Source organism: Lichenostomus cassidix, chromosome 8, assembly GCF_008360975.1.
Source record: "Lichenostomus cassidix isolate B80296 chromosome 8, HeHo_3.0, whole genome shotgun sequence".
In the NCBI taxonomy this organism is placed as follows: domain Eukaryota; kingdom Metazoa; phylum Chordata; class Aves; order Passeriformes; family Meliphagidae; genus Lichenostomus; species Lichenostomus cassidix.
Genome location: NC_139489.1, coordinates 10,659,824 through 10,672,796, shown reverse-complemented (window position 1 = coordinate 10,672,796; position 12,973 = coordinate 10,659,824). Strand labels below are relative to the sequence as shown.

Below are 12,973 nucleotides of genomic sequence, written 5' to 3'. Positions count from 1 at the left end.
AACCAGTGATGGGGACTGGCCCTTGCAAACAGCCTGACATGTGCCACTGCCTCTGCACCTCCTCTGTTCACAGCTGGGAATGGTGTCTGGGGCAGTGTCACCAGTCCTGCCCACACCAAGGGCTTTCTGCTTTTTTTGACAAAATCTGTCTGTGGCAAGTTGGGGCTGGCTGCTCCTGTCTCCCCTCAATGCCTCTGGTGCTGTCCCCAGCTGCTGGGCATGAAGAAACAAACCTGGCTTTGGTGCACTGGGGACACATATGCAAGTGGCTCCTCGTGCCCTGGCTGGTGCCCCCCGGGCTGTGCAACGGTGCTGTGCTCTGGCAGGGTGGGAGACCCTCTGGCCACCTGTGCCAAGCAGAGGTGGTGGATTGGCACAAGGTTGAGCATGACTGTGGGACCTCACTTGGGTGGCCCTGCTCCTGCACCACCACCACTAGCACCTCTGTGGGCTCTGCCAGTGCCCCCGGTGCCTGCAGCTCTGCTTCCAGCACAGCTATGGAGACATGGCTGCTGGTAGGCAGCACGGGACATGACAGAGGAAGAGCAGCTGTCCCATGTCCCAAGTGGTAGCAGCCCCCAATAGCCTGCCCTACCCCACACAGGGGCCTCCCTGCTTTCTTTGTTTTTCTTCCTACCCCATCCTCCCAGTATGCCAGTAGCCACAAGGGCAGGACATGCCGCCTATCTGATAGGAGCAGTCTCTCTTGGCGCTGTGGCCGGCGGCAGAGGGGCTGTGGCATAGTGGTTTCAGGCACAGGGAAGTGCTGGTGATGGGGCGGGGGGAGCCCCCAGCCAGGCTTCCTGAGCTGCACAGGCACCACTTCCCAGATAAAGGTATCGCCCGGAGGAGCTGCAGCAGCTCCCAGGACATTGGGAAGGGCCAAGTGTGGCATGTGCAGCCCGGGCACACAGGTTGCAGGATGGCAGCCTGCCTGTGCCTGGGCTGGCAACTCTCCCTGCTCCCTGCCATCCTGCTCAGCCTCTGCAGCCCACCATCGGTCCCTGAGCCAGTGACATCCCAAGGTAGGTCCTTGGGGCTATTTTCTCCCCCAAAGGATGGGTCAGAAAGGAACTAGAATGCCAGGTATGGGCAGCTAGCACTTCACAGCGGCCAAAATCTACAGGATTGGGAAGGGGGCATTCCAGGACGGGGTGCAGGGGGTGTTCAGGGCAAGCATTGGAGTGTCCTTCTCACCTGTGGGACACCCTGAGATGCCTGGAGTGAAGGAACATCCCTGCCCTCTGCAAGCAGAGCTTGGCAGCCCCTGGGTGGCCCTTGGGGATGGCAGCCTGGTGCGCACAGTCCTGCTTGGGTAGCAGAGGGGCTCCCCACTCACCAGGAGTTCTCAGAGTTATGATGTGATGAGGGTTTGAGCAAAACTCAACATCTGGCAAAGCTCTGCACCACGGGTAATGCAGTGGCTTCCAGGCTAACCCCAGTGCTCCTGCATGAGCCTTGCCATGATTTACTGTCCCGCCAGGCACCCTCATCTTAGCTGATAGTTGGCCCCAGTCTGGCTCAGTGCACCTGCCAGAGCCACTCATTTCAGGCTTCTCCATGAATTCTTTGAGTGCCTCATTAGCCCCTTTAACACTTTCTGTAACACCATAAAAAGCATTAAGTGAATAAAACCCTGTTGATCTCCTGCTTGTCTCTCCAGCCCCACAACAGGCTTCTGGCCAGGGGCCAGGCTCAGGAGCACATTTTGAGTCACTGTCCACAGGGACAGTGGGACGAGGGTCCGGGTTGGGCTCATCTCTGCCCACAGCCTCTGCAAAATCACTGTGCCCTGAGCCCTCTGCTGGCTTGGCAGCAGCACCCGAGCATGGCTGGTGTGGGCTGCAGAGCTGGGAAGCTGCCCTTCCCAGAAAATGGCCTGTGCTCAGCAAAGGTGCTCTGGTAGTCCACAGGACCAGGGTGGCCCCCCACCAATGCCATGGGTCCCTGTGCCACCGAGCTGCTGGGACCTGGCCACTTCATCTCCTGGTGCTCAGAGTTGGGTGAGGTAACAGAGCCAGCAGGAGGCCTGGGGTGGGGTAACTGGGGGCAAAAAGGGAAGAACAGGTGGGGGCTGTGGGGGAGATGGGACAAAGGGTGGGGGGAAGAAGGCAACACAGGGCTGGGAAATGAGGAAGAGAGCTGGGGGGGTCATGGCAAGAGAAGGGACAGAGCAAGCAGGACATCAAGAAGGTGGCTAGGACATCTGGGAACTGTGATTTATTCTTTGCCCAGGGTGGGCTCACTGGACTGCTGGCAGCGCAGTGCGTATGTAGCAGAGAATGGATACACTCAGCAAATGGAGCAGGCATTGGCAGTGGGCTTGTGAGGTCTCAAAGCTGGGGGCAACCCCTGGGGAAGGCAGCAAATGCCAGTAGGATGAGGAGGAGGAAAAGGGCTGGAGCAGCTCCGAGCAGCTCCCAGGGAAGAGCGAGTGGGGGAGAAGGAACTGCTGAAGCAATGCTGGGAGCAGCAAGACCACCCCTGTGAATGACACATCTGCATCTTGGGGCTGTCCCCTCTTCCATGACAACAAGGGCAGGCACCCATGTGTCAGCAGAGCCACCAGTGTGTCGGACGGAGATCCTGCAGGGTGTGCTGCTCCCGTTTGTCCATGCAACAACAGGGAGCACGGCTTACTGAGGGGAGCAGAGAAACCCACAGCCCCACAGCAGTCCCTGGGTAGGGGTTTGGGCATCCCCCCCTGCTCAGGACCACACGCCCCCACACCATCCCCGAGGCCCTTTCCCTCTCCATGGGGTGCTGCTCCTCCTTATCTCACTTCCACGCACCTTCCGGCATGAGCAGGGCAGGGGTGCTTCCCCCTGATCGCTGGGCCCTGAGCTCCCCTCCGACCGCAGGGCTATTTCGGGATGTTTGTTTGTCCTCAAGGACCTCACGTACTGAGGAGGGAGGTGCAGTGGGGCCGGGGGGAGCCCTGCAGCAGCCAGGACCCCAGTGCGAGCTGGCAGCCAGCACGTGTGCAGTGTCCCGCCCTGGTGTGCCAGGCTGGTGGAGAGCACCTGTGCCACAGCCATGCTCAGGCTGCCCTGGGTGCCAGCGGGCATGGGGCGGGAAGAAGCGGGTGGGATGGGGATGGGTTTGTGCCCGGGGCTCCTTCATGCCCACACTCCTCCCAGACGCTGCACTGCTAGCAGGAGTGTCCGAGGACATCCTCTGTTTCTCCCGCTCCTTCGAGGACCTCACCTGCTTCTGGGATGAGAAGGAGGACACAACTGGGACGTGCCACTTTTACTACTGGTACAGCAGGTAGGAGATGGTGGGGACACAGCCCAGCCTTCTCCTTGCTGCACAGAGAGCAGCAGGGTTGCAGTGTCACAGCAATCTGTGCCATCCCAGCGGCTCCTAGCTGCAAGGAGAGATGGAGAGCCCATGGGGGCTACACAGCAACCACTTCACACCCTGCACCAGGGCTGGGGCCTTGGTTGTCCCTCAGTCCCATGGGGATGGTGGCACAGGAAAGGAGCTGGTGACACTGAGGTCTCGGTGCTGTGCTCCACATCCCATCTGCTCAAGCTTGGCCCAAGGCAGGAGGCGTGAGGTGCTGCAAGATCCTGCTCTCCATTCCTCAGGGACATGCCCACAGCATGCATGGTCTCCACGTGGCACCACGAGGCTGGCGGGAAGCGACATGTCTGCGTCTTCCCCAGCCAGGACGTGCGGCTCTTCACCCAGCTCCACCTCCGAGTCCTGGATGCCACCACAAACCAGACCAAGTACTGGCGGGAGCTCAGCGTGGAGGCAGTGGGTGAGTGCCTCTGACTGGGCAATACCCTGTGACAACAGGACAGTCCCCAGACCTAGGTCCCCTGACCTTCTGCCCACCACGGGGGCTGGCAACACCCTGAGCCCTGCATGGTGGGTACAGGCAGCCTTGGGGGCCACGCTCCAGGTGTTCCCCAGCAGGACCAGGAGTTGCCCAGACCAGGGCTGCCACAGGAGGTAAAACACCCTGGCATGTTCCCTGCAGGTCTCATTGCTGCCCCAGTGAACATCACGGCCCGCTGGACTGGTGCTGCGGGGCAGCTCTGCGTGTCATGGCAGCCACCACTCGCTGACTTCCTGAACTTCTTCCTCTACGAGGTGCAGTACTGCCCTGCCAGCTCCCCAGGGATGGCCTGCAGCACCACATTGAATCCCAGTGGGCAGCACCCTGGGGACCTCTCCATCCAGTCAACTGTCAGCACCCACACACCCAGGTCTGGGGCAGCATTCCCGGGAGTGAGGCAGGTACACAGAGGGGTCAGGGATGGACAGCAGGATTTGGGGGCTGCAGTTGGTCTTCAGCCTCGCCCCTCTCCTACAGGAGCTGGTCCAGGCCAACACCTGGGTGGTCCTCCGGGGCCTGCAGCCAGGGGTGAGGTACCACATCCAGGTGCGCAGCAAGCCCGACGGCACCTCCATGGATGGTGTCTGGGGGCCCTGGTCGCAGGCAGTGGCTGCGGAGACACCCCGCTCCTCCGGTGAGCAGCCATCCCCTCCCCAGGACTGCTCACAGGAACAGCAGGGAGGCACCCATGCCTGGGGCTGTGGTGGGCGGGGGTCCTGGGGTAGGCGAGGTGCAAAACCCAAGTTTTGGGGGCCCAAGGGGAAGCAGCTCCCTCCCTGCCCTGGCTCTCACCTGCCCAGGAGACATCGGGCTGTGCTGCAGTACCCCTGACCTGCTGCACGTGCGCTGCGAGTGGAGCTGGGACCCTGCAGAGCCCTACAGCTCCCACCAGCTCTTCTTCAGGCCACCTCTGAGTGGGGCTGGAACAAGGTAAGGCGCATGGCAGGCATATGGCACTCAGGCAGGCACATCCCAGGGACCACTGGTCCTGCTGTGTCCCAAAATCCCACACCGGGCCACCTGCCCATGCCCTGCTCTGTCCTGCCCTACCACCAACAACCTCTTACCTCCTCATCTCCCCTCCTGGCCACATTGTGCCTCCAACTACAGGCAGCAAGTGCAGGAGTGCTGGCTGTGGGAGTGACATGGTGGGACTGACTGGCTCCCCACTCCTCCCACAGGGAAGATGCATGGCAGCAGTGCGAAGAGGTGAGCATGGGGACACAGGGCACCCATGCCTGCACCTTCCAGCCCAGGGCTGGCAGTTCCATCTCCATCCTGGTGAATGTCACCCAGACCCACATGCTGCCCACACTCAGCTACTTCAAGGAGCCCTTCTGGCTGCACCAGGCTGGTGAGTCCCAGTGCCACAATGGCCCCTGCCTGGCTCACAGGGGACACAGTGTCCCATGTCCCATTTCACAACAACATATACCTGCCCCCAATACCAACAGTGCTCACAGATGCCCCACAGCTCGTGCAGGCAACGGTGTCACAGGGCCAGCTGAGCCTGCAGTGGCTGCCACCCCTGGAGGTGCTGGCAGAGCAGCTGCACTACCAGGTCCGCTATGCCATGGAGAACAGCCATGACTGGAAGGTAAGGTCTGGCCAGGATATCCCAAGCAGCCCTGCCCACAGCAGCTGCTGACACATGGCAGGCATGGGGTCAGGCTGTCCCTCGGCTCCTTGGCCACGCCACAGCAGCCGTGCCTCCAGCTCGGCTCTGCCCTGCAGGTCCTGCAGGTTCCACGAGGAGCTAGCGAAGAAGTCCTGGACCTACGGCCAGGCACCTGCTACCATGTGCAGGTGCGGGCCCAGCCCAGCGGGCCGTGGTACCAGGGCAGCTGGAGCGCATGGTCCAAACCTGTTGCGGTTGATGCCATGGCTGACGCAGGTAAGGGACAGAGCAGGGGGGGAGGCTGTGGCCAGAGGAGCCACACGGCTGACGGCAGGAGACGGAGAGAGCTGGAAATGGGACAGGGAGCACCGGCAGAGGGTGACAGGGCTGCGAAGGGCTCAGAGGTGGCGGGTCTGGGAAGGGCAACAGTTCCAGCGTCCCTCCTCCGCTGCAGGCTGGCTCATCCCCAGCGTTACGGTGGTGCCGCTGCTCTTCTCAGCAGTGCTCCTGGGGCTGCGGTGCACCTTCCCCTCCCTCTACAGGTAAGGGGCTGTGCCGGGGGCAGCCGGGGGCGGTCCAGCACCAAGCCGGGGCACCTTGCATGGGGGCATCAGGGCACCCCTAGACTGAGGTTGCCTTCGATGCCTCTTCCCTTTCCCCGTACCCAGCAACGTGAAGCAGAAACTCTGGCCGCCCGTTCCTGACCTGCACCGTGCTCTGGGCAACTTCCTGCAGGAGAGCAGCAAGCACAGCCAGGTGAGGGGCTGGGGCAGGGCGGCTGAGCTCCCCCGGGGGCAGCTCGAAGGGCAGCCCCCACCGCGCCCACTCCGTGTCTCCCCAGGCCAGAGCCTTCGACAAGCAGCCGCCGGAGGAGGCCGTCCTGCCCTGCCTGCTGGAGGTGCTGCCCGGCCCGCGGGGCGAGGCGGGTCCGCCGCCGGCGCACGCTGGGGGCCGCCTGTCCAGCACTGACATCGCCAACCAGTCCTACCTGCTCATGAGCGGCTGGGAGCCGCGGGGAGCCGCGACCGCCCCCGCCCCGCCATAAATGCGCGTCCCCAAACAAACATCCGCCTCGTCCCTTTTTGGCCGCCGCCCTGAGCCCGGATCGCCCCGCCCCTGACGGGATCGCCCCGCCCCATACCCCTCATGGCACCGGGTAGCCCCGCCCCAACCCCATGGCACCGCCCCTGACTCCGCCCCCAACCGCCCCGGTAGAGCGCCCCGCCTCTTCCCGCGGCTCAGCCAATCGCGTCGCGTCGCGCGGCCGTCGCCTGGCAGCGCGCGGCCGTTGGGTTTGAAGCGGCCAACCGGAGCCCGTCCGCGCGCCGTTTAAAATGCTGCGGCGCAAACGGGGCGGGCGAGCGGCGGCGGCGCGGCGAAGGTGAGAGGGCGGCAGGGCCGGGGGGGTCACTGAGGCAGCTTTGAGACGCAGTCTCGAGCAAGGTAGCCTGTGGTGAAGCAGACGAGGGGAAGGGAGAATGTCCGTTATCGGAGGGGGTGTCGGCGGATGAAAAGGGCCCCGAGGAGCGGTTGGGGAGAGTGGGAGGTGTCCGGTGGTGGGGAGGACCCCGAGAAGCGGCCGCAGGGCTTGGAAGAAGGTCGGTGGTGGGGAGGCCCCCGGGACCCGTGGGAGCAGCCCGGCCGGTGTCCCCCGCGGGCCCGGCTGACGGCGCCCGCCCGCAGGACCATGGCGCAGTTCCTGTTCGAGGCGGACCTGCATGGGCTGCTGAAGCTGGACACGCCGATCCCGAACGCGCCGCCTGCGCGATGGCAGCGCAAGGCCAAGGAGAGCGGCCCCGGGCCCAGCCCCGTCGGCGTGTCGCCCATGAAGCCGGCCAATCGCTCCTACAGCGCCAGCAAGACGCCGTCCAAGACACCCGGTGAGCGCCGGCCACCAGCGGCAGAGGTTGGGTGCGAGAGCCTCGCCCGGGCTGCTTGTCTGTAGCCACGAGGCTCTGGGCTCCCTGCCACGCTGCCCAACCGGTTTGCTGGTCCGGGAGGGGGAGGTGGGCTGTGCTCCTAGCACAGGCTGTGCTCCTGGCAATCGCCCACCTCCTCCCCAGCATGAGGGGGGCAGAGCTCTGAGCACTGGGGCTGGCGAACAGCTGATCCCCCAGCTGAGCCGTGCTGGCGAAGCTGCATGTTGGGACAAGTGTGAGCGGTACTGTCAGCTCACACCTTTGCATGCTGTAACTGTGTTTTTGTATACTCCCCTTATCTATGGACTCTGGAACTGTTGCACTAGACCCAAGGAGTTGTCTCCTGACTGTCCCTAACCAGAGCTTGGAGGCAGGAGGGAAAATATAACTTAGTTGTGACTACATAGCATGGGGTCTCACAGTCCTGCTTGTCTAGAACTTGTCTGGTGGGTGTGATGTTAAAAAGTGCTGGTTTGCTCTCATGGAATCTCTAATACAGGCTGTTAAATAGCTGTAAGACAATATTTCCATATGCAAATGCAGGTAAATCTGGAACCAAAATTCAGAGCACCCCCTCAAAGGCTGGGGGGGATCGCTACATTCCCAACCGCAGCGCTATGCAGATGGAAATGGCAAATTTCCTCCTAACCAAAGAGAATGACCCTGCTGAGGAATCCCCTACCAAGAAGGTAAGCATATTGCTAAGATACAATTATTTCAACAACCACTACCAAACACCTAATCCTTCCTGCCCATTTACAGAGAAATAAACTATAGGTTATATCAAGTCGGCCCATGGGATTGACAAGCCCAAGCCATCCCTGCTTCCAGCTCTGGGCTTCAGGAGCCTAGGATGAGATTGAAGCAGTAGAGCTTGCCACTCATTCTAGCCTATGCTGCTGGTGGTAGCAAAATTTAGCTTTTTGACTAATGAGGCTTTAAAATATAGCAGGCGACAAAAACACAAAGCTGTGGACCTAGGCAGAGTGAAACTGCTGGTGGTAGCTATTCTAGGACAATGTCTACACAGGGAACAATTCTGGAATGTTTTACACTGTGTTCTGAAATCTGTTTATGAAGCATTTGGTCACTTGTGGCTGCGGCTTTTCCTACTGGCAACAGCACTGAATTTGCCACTGTGTGAAAATGCGAACAGGACAGTGTGCAAAAGTCTGAGAAAAAACTACTTTGACCTGCCTGTCTGTAGCTGCCCCTTACAGCACAGTGGTACACCTCCTGATTCTGGGAGAAGGGGGCTTAGGTGTCTGTCTTGACTGCACTGCACTGAGGGTGGTTTGTCTCCATAGGAGCAGCAGAAAGCCTGGGCAGTGAATCTGAATGGTTTTGATGTAGAAGAAGCAAAGATCCTCCGCCTCAGTGGAAAACCACAGAATGCTCCAGAAGGTATGATACAGGATCCGCATAAGCTGAATCAGCAGGGGAGATCTGGTCAGGGCAACAGCAACACAGGCCCTGTGTGTGGTCACAGAAGAGATCAACTGGCTTCTGAGAGCTATATGCATTGGAGTCTCCCTTCTCAGGGTTCCTGAGGCTGAGGGACAGCATAACTGTCACAGTGAATTTATTCAGGAAAGTTGCAGTGACTGCCAGTTGCTCACATGTACTGCAGGTGGCATACCTTCTTGAGGTCTGCAAGAGCTTCAAACTCTCTGCTGTGCATTTTCTAGCTTAACTGTAACTAAACATAACGGGATACAAAAAACCAGCTGTTTGTTAAACTTGTTTCCGTGAATGAGGAAATTGTAGCTCACCCTAGTTCAGCAGTTCATGCTGCCAGTGATGTTAACACACTGTACTTTTGTGAATGCATCTCATGACTTTATTTTCACTCCAAGGGATTCCTGGATGGGTGAGCAGCACCCAGCTGGGAGGAAACTAACTCAGGTTAAGTGACCTGTTCCTCTGCACACAGGTTATCAGAATAACCTGAAAGTGCTCTACAGTCAGAAAATGACACCTGGATCCAGCAGGAAGAATAGCAGATACATTCCCTCAATGCCAGACCGGATCTTGGATGCACCAGAGATCCGCAATGACTACTGTAAGTAGGCTGCACTGTTGAGTGTTGGGCATCCAGAACATTCTGCACTAGAGTGCAGTTCCCAGGACAGTGTAACTGGGCTATTTGTATTACTTTATGCACCCAGGCTAGCACAGACCACTTCTGGAGTGTCCCTGTGTAGCCTTACAGGAACAGTAGTCCGGGGCACTGTATAGGTGCCTTGGAGCAGGGTACTTTACCCCACCAGCTGGGTGTAATGACACCCAGAAGGCTGTTCCTTGCTTGTATGTGTGAGCATGCATGTGTGTACACACATACACCTGCTGCATCGGTACAAGGGAAGGGCAGGGCTCTCCAGGTAAGCACGGTGTGACCTGCATTGCTCTTTGAAATTGTAGATCTGAATCTCATCGACTGGAGCTCCCAGAATTTCCTAGCAGTGGCTCTGGACAACTCTGTTTATCTGTGGAATCATGCTACTGGGGAGATTATCCAGCTGCTGCAGATGGAGTATCCAGATGTTTACATTTCCTCTGTGTCATGGATTAAAGAAGGAAACTACCTTGCTGTTGGCACAAGTAGTGCTGAGGTCCAGGTGAATGCAGGAGTAAAACTGGAGGTGTTGTCTAAGGATTGATGGAACTGTGGGGCCTGGGGACAAAAGCTTGGCTAGCACAGGAAGGATGCCACGCACCTGACTTGTATTGCCTGATGGGGAGTGGAACTGTCCCCAGCCAAGTGCAGCATGCAAGGCAAGGTTTGGTTTGGGGATTTTCTTATAAGTGGTGTTACCTTCTGTGCTACAGTCATGAGATGCAAATTTTCTCTGCTCCCATACTGAGAAGGCTGAATGCCAGAGCCTGTGCAGTGGGATGCCTAGGGCATAGCAACAGGACTGGGTTTCCCCTGGAGAACTTATTGCTTTTCCTCTCTAGCTATGGGACATTCAGCAGCAGAAACGTCTCCGAAACATGACCAGCCATTGTGCCCGTGTGGGAACCCTCAGCTGGAACAGCTACATCCTCTCCAGGTAAAGCAGTGGGTGGGAGTGAATGGGTCAAGGTCTGTTTCCAGTTGTTGCAAATTCCTATCCTTCAGTCTATGCATGGTGTGGGTTAGGGATGGCAGAGAGAAGTTTCTGTCCTGGCTTGGGATTTTTTCTCAGCCTTTTCTGTTGGGACTGTGGGGGAGAAGGCCTCTCTCCTGTATTGCCCTTTGAGCTGAAGTTGTAAAGAGCTTGTGTGGCAGTCTCTCACATCAACAGACCAGGGCTGCTGGTAGCACCCATTGAAACCCAGTGGCAGGTACAGCAGTCTTGCAACAACACAAAAATGGATTTGGGTGAAAATGTCAGCCTGACCCTACAAGCCTACTTTTCTCTCTGCAGTGGTGCACGGACTGGCCACATCCATCACCATGATGTCAGAGTAGCTGAGCATCATGTGGCTACCCTTGCTGGCCACACACAGGAGGTGTGTGGACTCAAATGGTCTCTAGATGGCCGCTACCTGGCCAGTGGTGGCAATGACAATCTGGTGAACGTCTGGCCATGCACCCAAGGGGGCGGTGGAGACTTTGCTCCTGTACAGACCTTCACTCAGCACCAGGGTGCTGTCAAGGTAAGCACAGGGCTGCCATGGGCAGGTGTCTTGTGTGCAAGGCAGATGTGCAGCACTGGCTGGGTGCAGGTTGCCTCTTCCATGTCTTAAAATGAACTCTTCTCTCTCAGGCTGTGGCATGGTGCCCGTGGCAGATGAATGTTTTAGCCACTGGAGGTGGCACTAGTGATAGACATATCCGCATCTGGAATGTGTGTTCTGGCGCCTGCCTCAGTGCTGTTGATACCCATTCCCAGGTGAGACATGAACATCAGCTTGGAGACAAACACCTTCTGGCAGCACACCTACTCAGAGCTGCTGGGTTGTCAGGCCCAGAGGCATGAGAAAGGAGGAGACCATGCTCACTTCTGAGCAGTGATTATCAGCACAAGCAGCTTGTCTTACCTTTGCTACTGCCTCTTCTCAGGTTTGTTCAATTCTGTGGTCAACAAACTACAAGGAGTTCATTTCAGGCCATGGCTTTGCCCAGAATCAGCTGGTTCTATGGAAGTATCCAACAATGACCAAGGTTGCAGAGCTGCAAGGTAGGTGGACAGGGCCTTGGGGGATGGAGGGCTGTTAGAGGTTAAAGGCAGGTGCAATCCTTGGTTTGAGCCTGCAGTATCACTGATACAGGATCGTATCCAGGGCCCTGCTGCTAGGAGCAAGGCACACCCATGGGCTGCTGAAGAAACACCATTGCTCCAAACACATGCTTAGGGTCTGAATTCATGCTGCCACAGCACAGTGGGGGGACATCTGTGCAAGCTGGCAGGGCTCAGGGGAGCATACAGCAGTAAATGTGCATGTGCTGATCAGCTCAGCCCTGACTACACCCTCTTCTGCCCCAGGTCATACTGCCAGAATCTTGAACCTGACCATGAGCCCTGATGGTACAACAGTGGCCTCAGCAGCTGCTGATGAGACACTGCGGCTCTGGCGCTGTTTTGAGATGGACCCCATAAAGAAGAAGGAGAAAGAGAAGGCAAACTGTGCCAAAAGCAGCATTATTCACCAGAGCATCCGCTGAGACCACGGCCTTGTTGTGGGGAGGGGGATATTTGGTTTGCACACTGTACAGTATTTTAAATGTTAATAAACTGCTTAACTTGACTTTTTTTTAATGGAATCTGATGAAAGAAAAAGCCATGGCTCCCCCAGCCTCGGAGCAGAGGGACTTGGGTCTGGATCTGAGCATGGGCTAGAGCCTTTGTTCTTTAGGGCCAGTTTACAGGCACCCTGAGCCTAGTGCAGCCTAGCAAAAGGATACTGTGCAAGGGCTGTACTTCTCTTTCTGTCCCAGCTCAGATAGATATGTCACCTGCCCCATCTTAATGCTGACTACAAGCAAAGCAGCTCCCCACCACAGGCTCAACTGAAAGCACAGTATGTCTGTGGCCCCAGTTTCTGTTGTGTCCTGTCTCATGACCACATGAGCCTTAGTGTGGATCTGCAGGCACTCCTCAGCTGTGGTCACCTGCTCCAGGTGGCAGTCTGAGCTGTAAGGTACATACATGTGTGCCTTGTTCTGCTACAGGCACCCATCAGTGCCTGCTAATGGTGCTGGAGTAGAATAGCCACTTTTGCAGTGAGTTTAGTACTCACTAATTGCTATTGGAAAAAAAAAAAGAGGGGTGAAACATACAGCAACAGCTGTAATCACCCTCAAGGCCAAAATACTAGTACTGGCATAAAGCCTGATGCAAAACAAAAGGTTAGTTTACACTGCCACAGCCAGCCTGGATGTCATGCAAGAGCCATGCAAGGCACCACCAACCCTCTGCACAGGCCTTAGTCATGTATTCCTCAGGCAACTCTGATCTGTCCTCCCCTCCTGCTGACAGGAAGCTCTGGTGCCTAGCTCAGGCTTCATGCAGGGGAGCAGGCAGCAGGATTCAGCTGACATTTGTTAGAGCTTGACTCCCCTGTACTTGGAAAAATGCATTTTTCCCAGGCTGAATTGTG

The 12,973-nt window shown here is 57.7% G+C and overlaps 2 protein-coding genes across 6 annotated transcripts; both read left to right on the top strand.

The window, feature by feature from the left end:
* Nucleotides 1-56: 56 nt before the first annotated feature.
* MPL (MPL proto-oncogene, thrombopoietin receptor) lies at nt 57-6,532 on the top strand. 4 transcript variants are annotated; one of them, XM_085067840.1, is made up of 12 exons: nt 57-1,025; nt 3,141-3,270; nt 3,594-3,769; nt 3,992-4,251; nt 4,328-4,484; nt 4,651-4,780; nt 5,032-5,204; nt 5,305-5,447; nt 5,585-5,744; nt 5,923-6,010; nt 6,137-6,224; nt 6,310-6,532. In XM_085067840.1, exons 1-12 carry the CDS (start codon nt 773-775, stop codon nt 6,511-6,513), a joined length of 1,962 nt encoding a protein of 653 aa, XP_084923966.1. In that variant the 5' UTR covers nt 57-772; the 3' UTR covers nt 6,514-6,532. The 4 variants fall into 4 exon arrangements, 3 of the variants coding, with proteins under 3 accessions (XP_084923966.1, XP_084923963.1, XP_084923964.1); XM_085067837.1 differs by lacking the exon at nt 57-1,025 and having other exon boundaries at nt 2,113-3,270; XR_014853721.1 differs by lacking the exons at nt 57-1,025; nt 5,585-5,744 and having other exon boundaries at nt 2,113-3,270; nt 6,310-6,347.
* Nucleotides 6,533-6,690: 158 nt separating this feature from the next.
* On the top strand, nt 6,691-12,121 carry CDC20 (cell division cycle 20). Of its 2 annotated transcripts, none has more exons than XM_085067833.1 (11): nt 6,691-6,849; nt 7,152-7,348; nt 7,931-8,076; nt 8,695-8,791; nt 9,321-9,449; nt 9,809-10,005; nt 10,346-10,440; nt 10,798-11,029; nt 11,140-11,265; nt 11,436-11,553; nt 11,860-12,121. In XM_085067833.1, the coding sequence occupies exons 1-11, from the start codon at nt 6,803-6,805 to the stop codon at nt 12,036-12,038; spliced, it is 1,563 nt and encodes a 520-aa protein (XP_084923959.1). In that variant the 5' UTR covers nt 6,691-6,802; the 3' UTR covers nt 12,039-12,121. The 2 variants fall into 2 exon arrangements, with proteins under 2 accessions (XP_084923959.1, XP_084923960.1); XM_085067834.1 differs by having other exon boundaries at nt 6,784-6,911.
* Nucleotides 12,122-12,973: the final 852 nt, after the last annotated feature.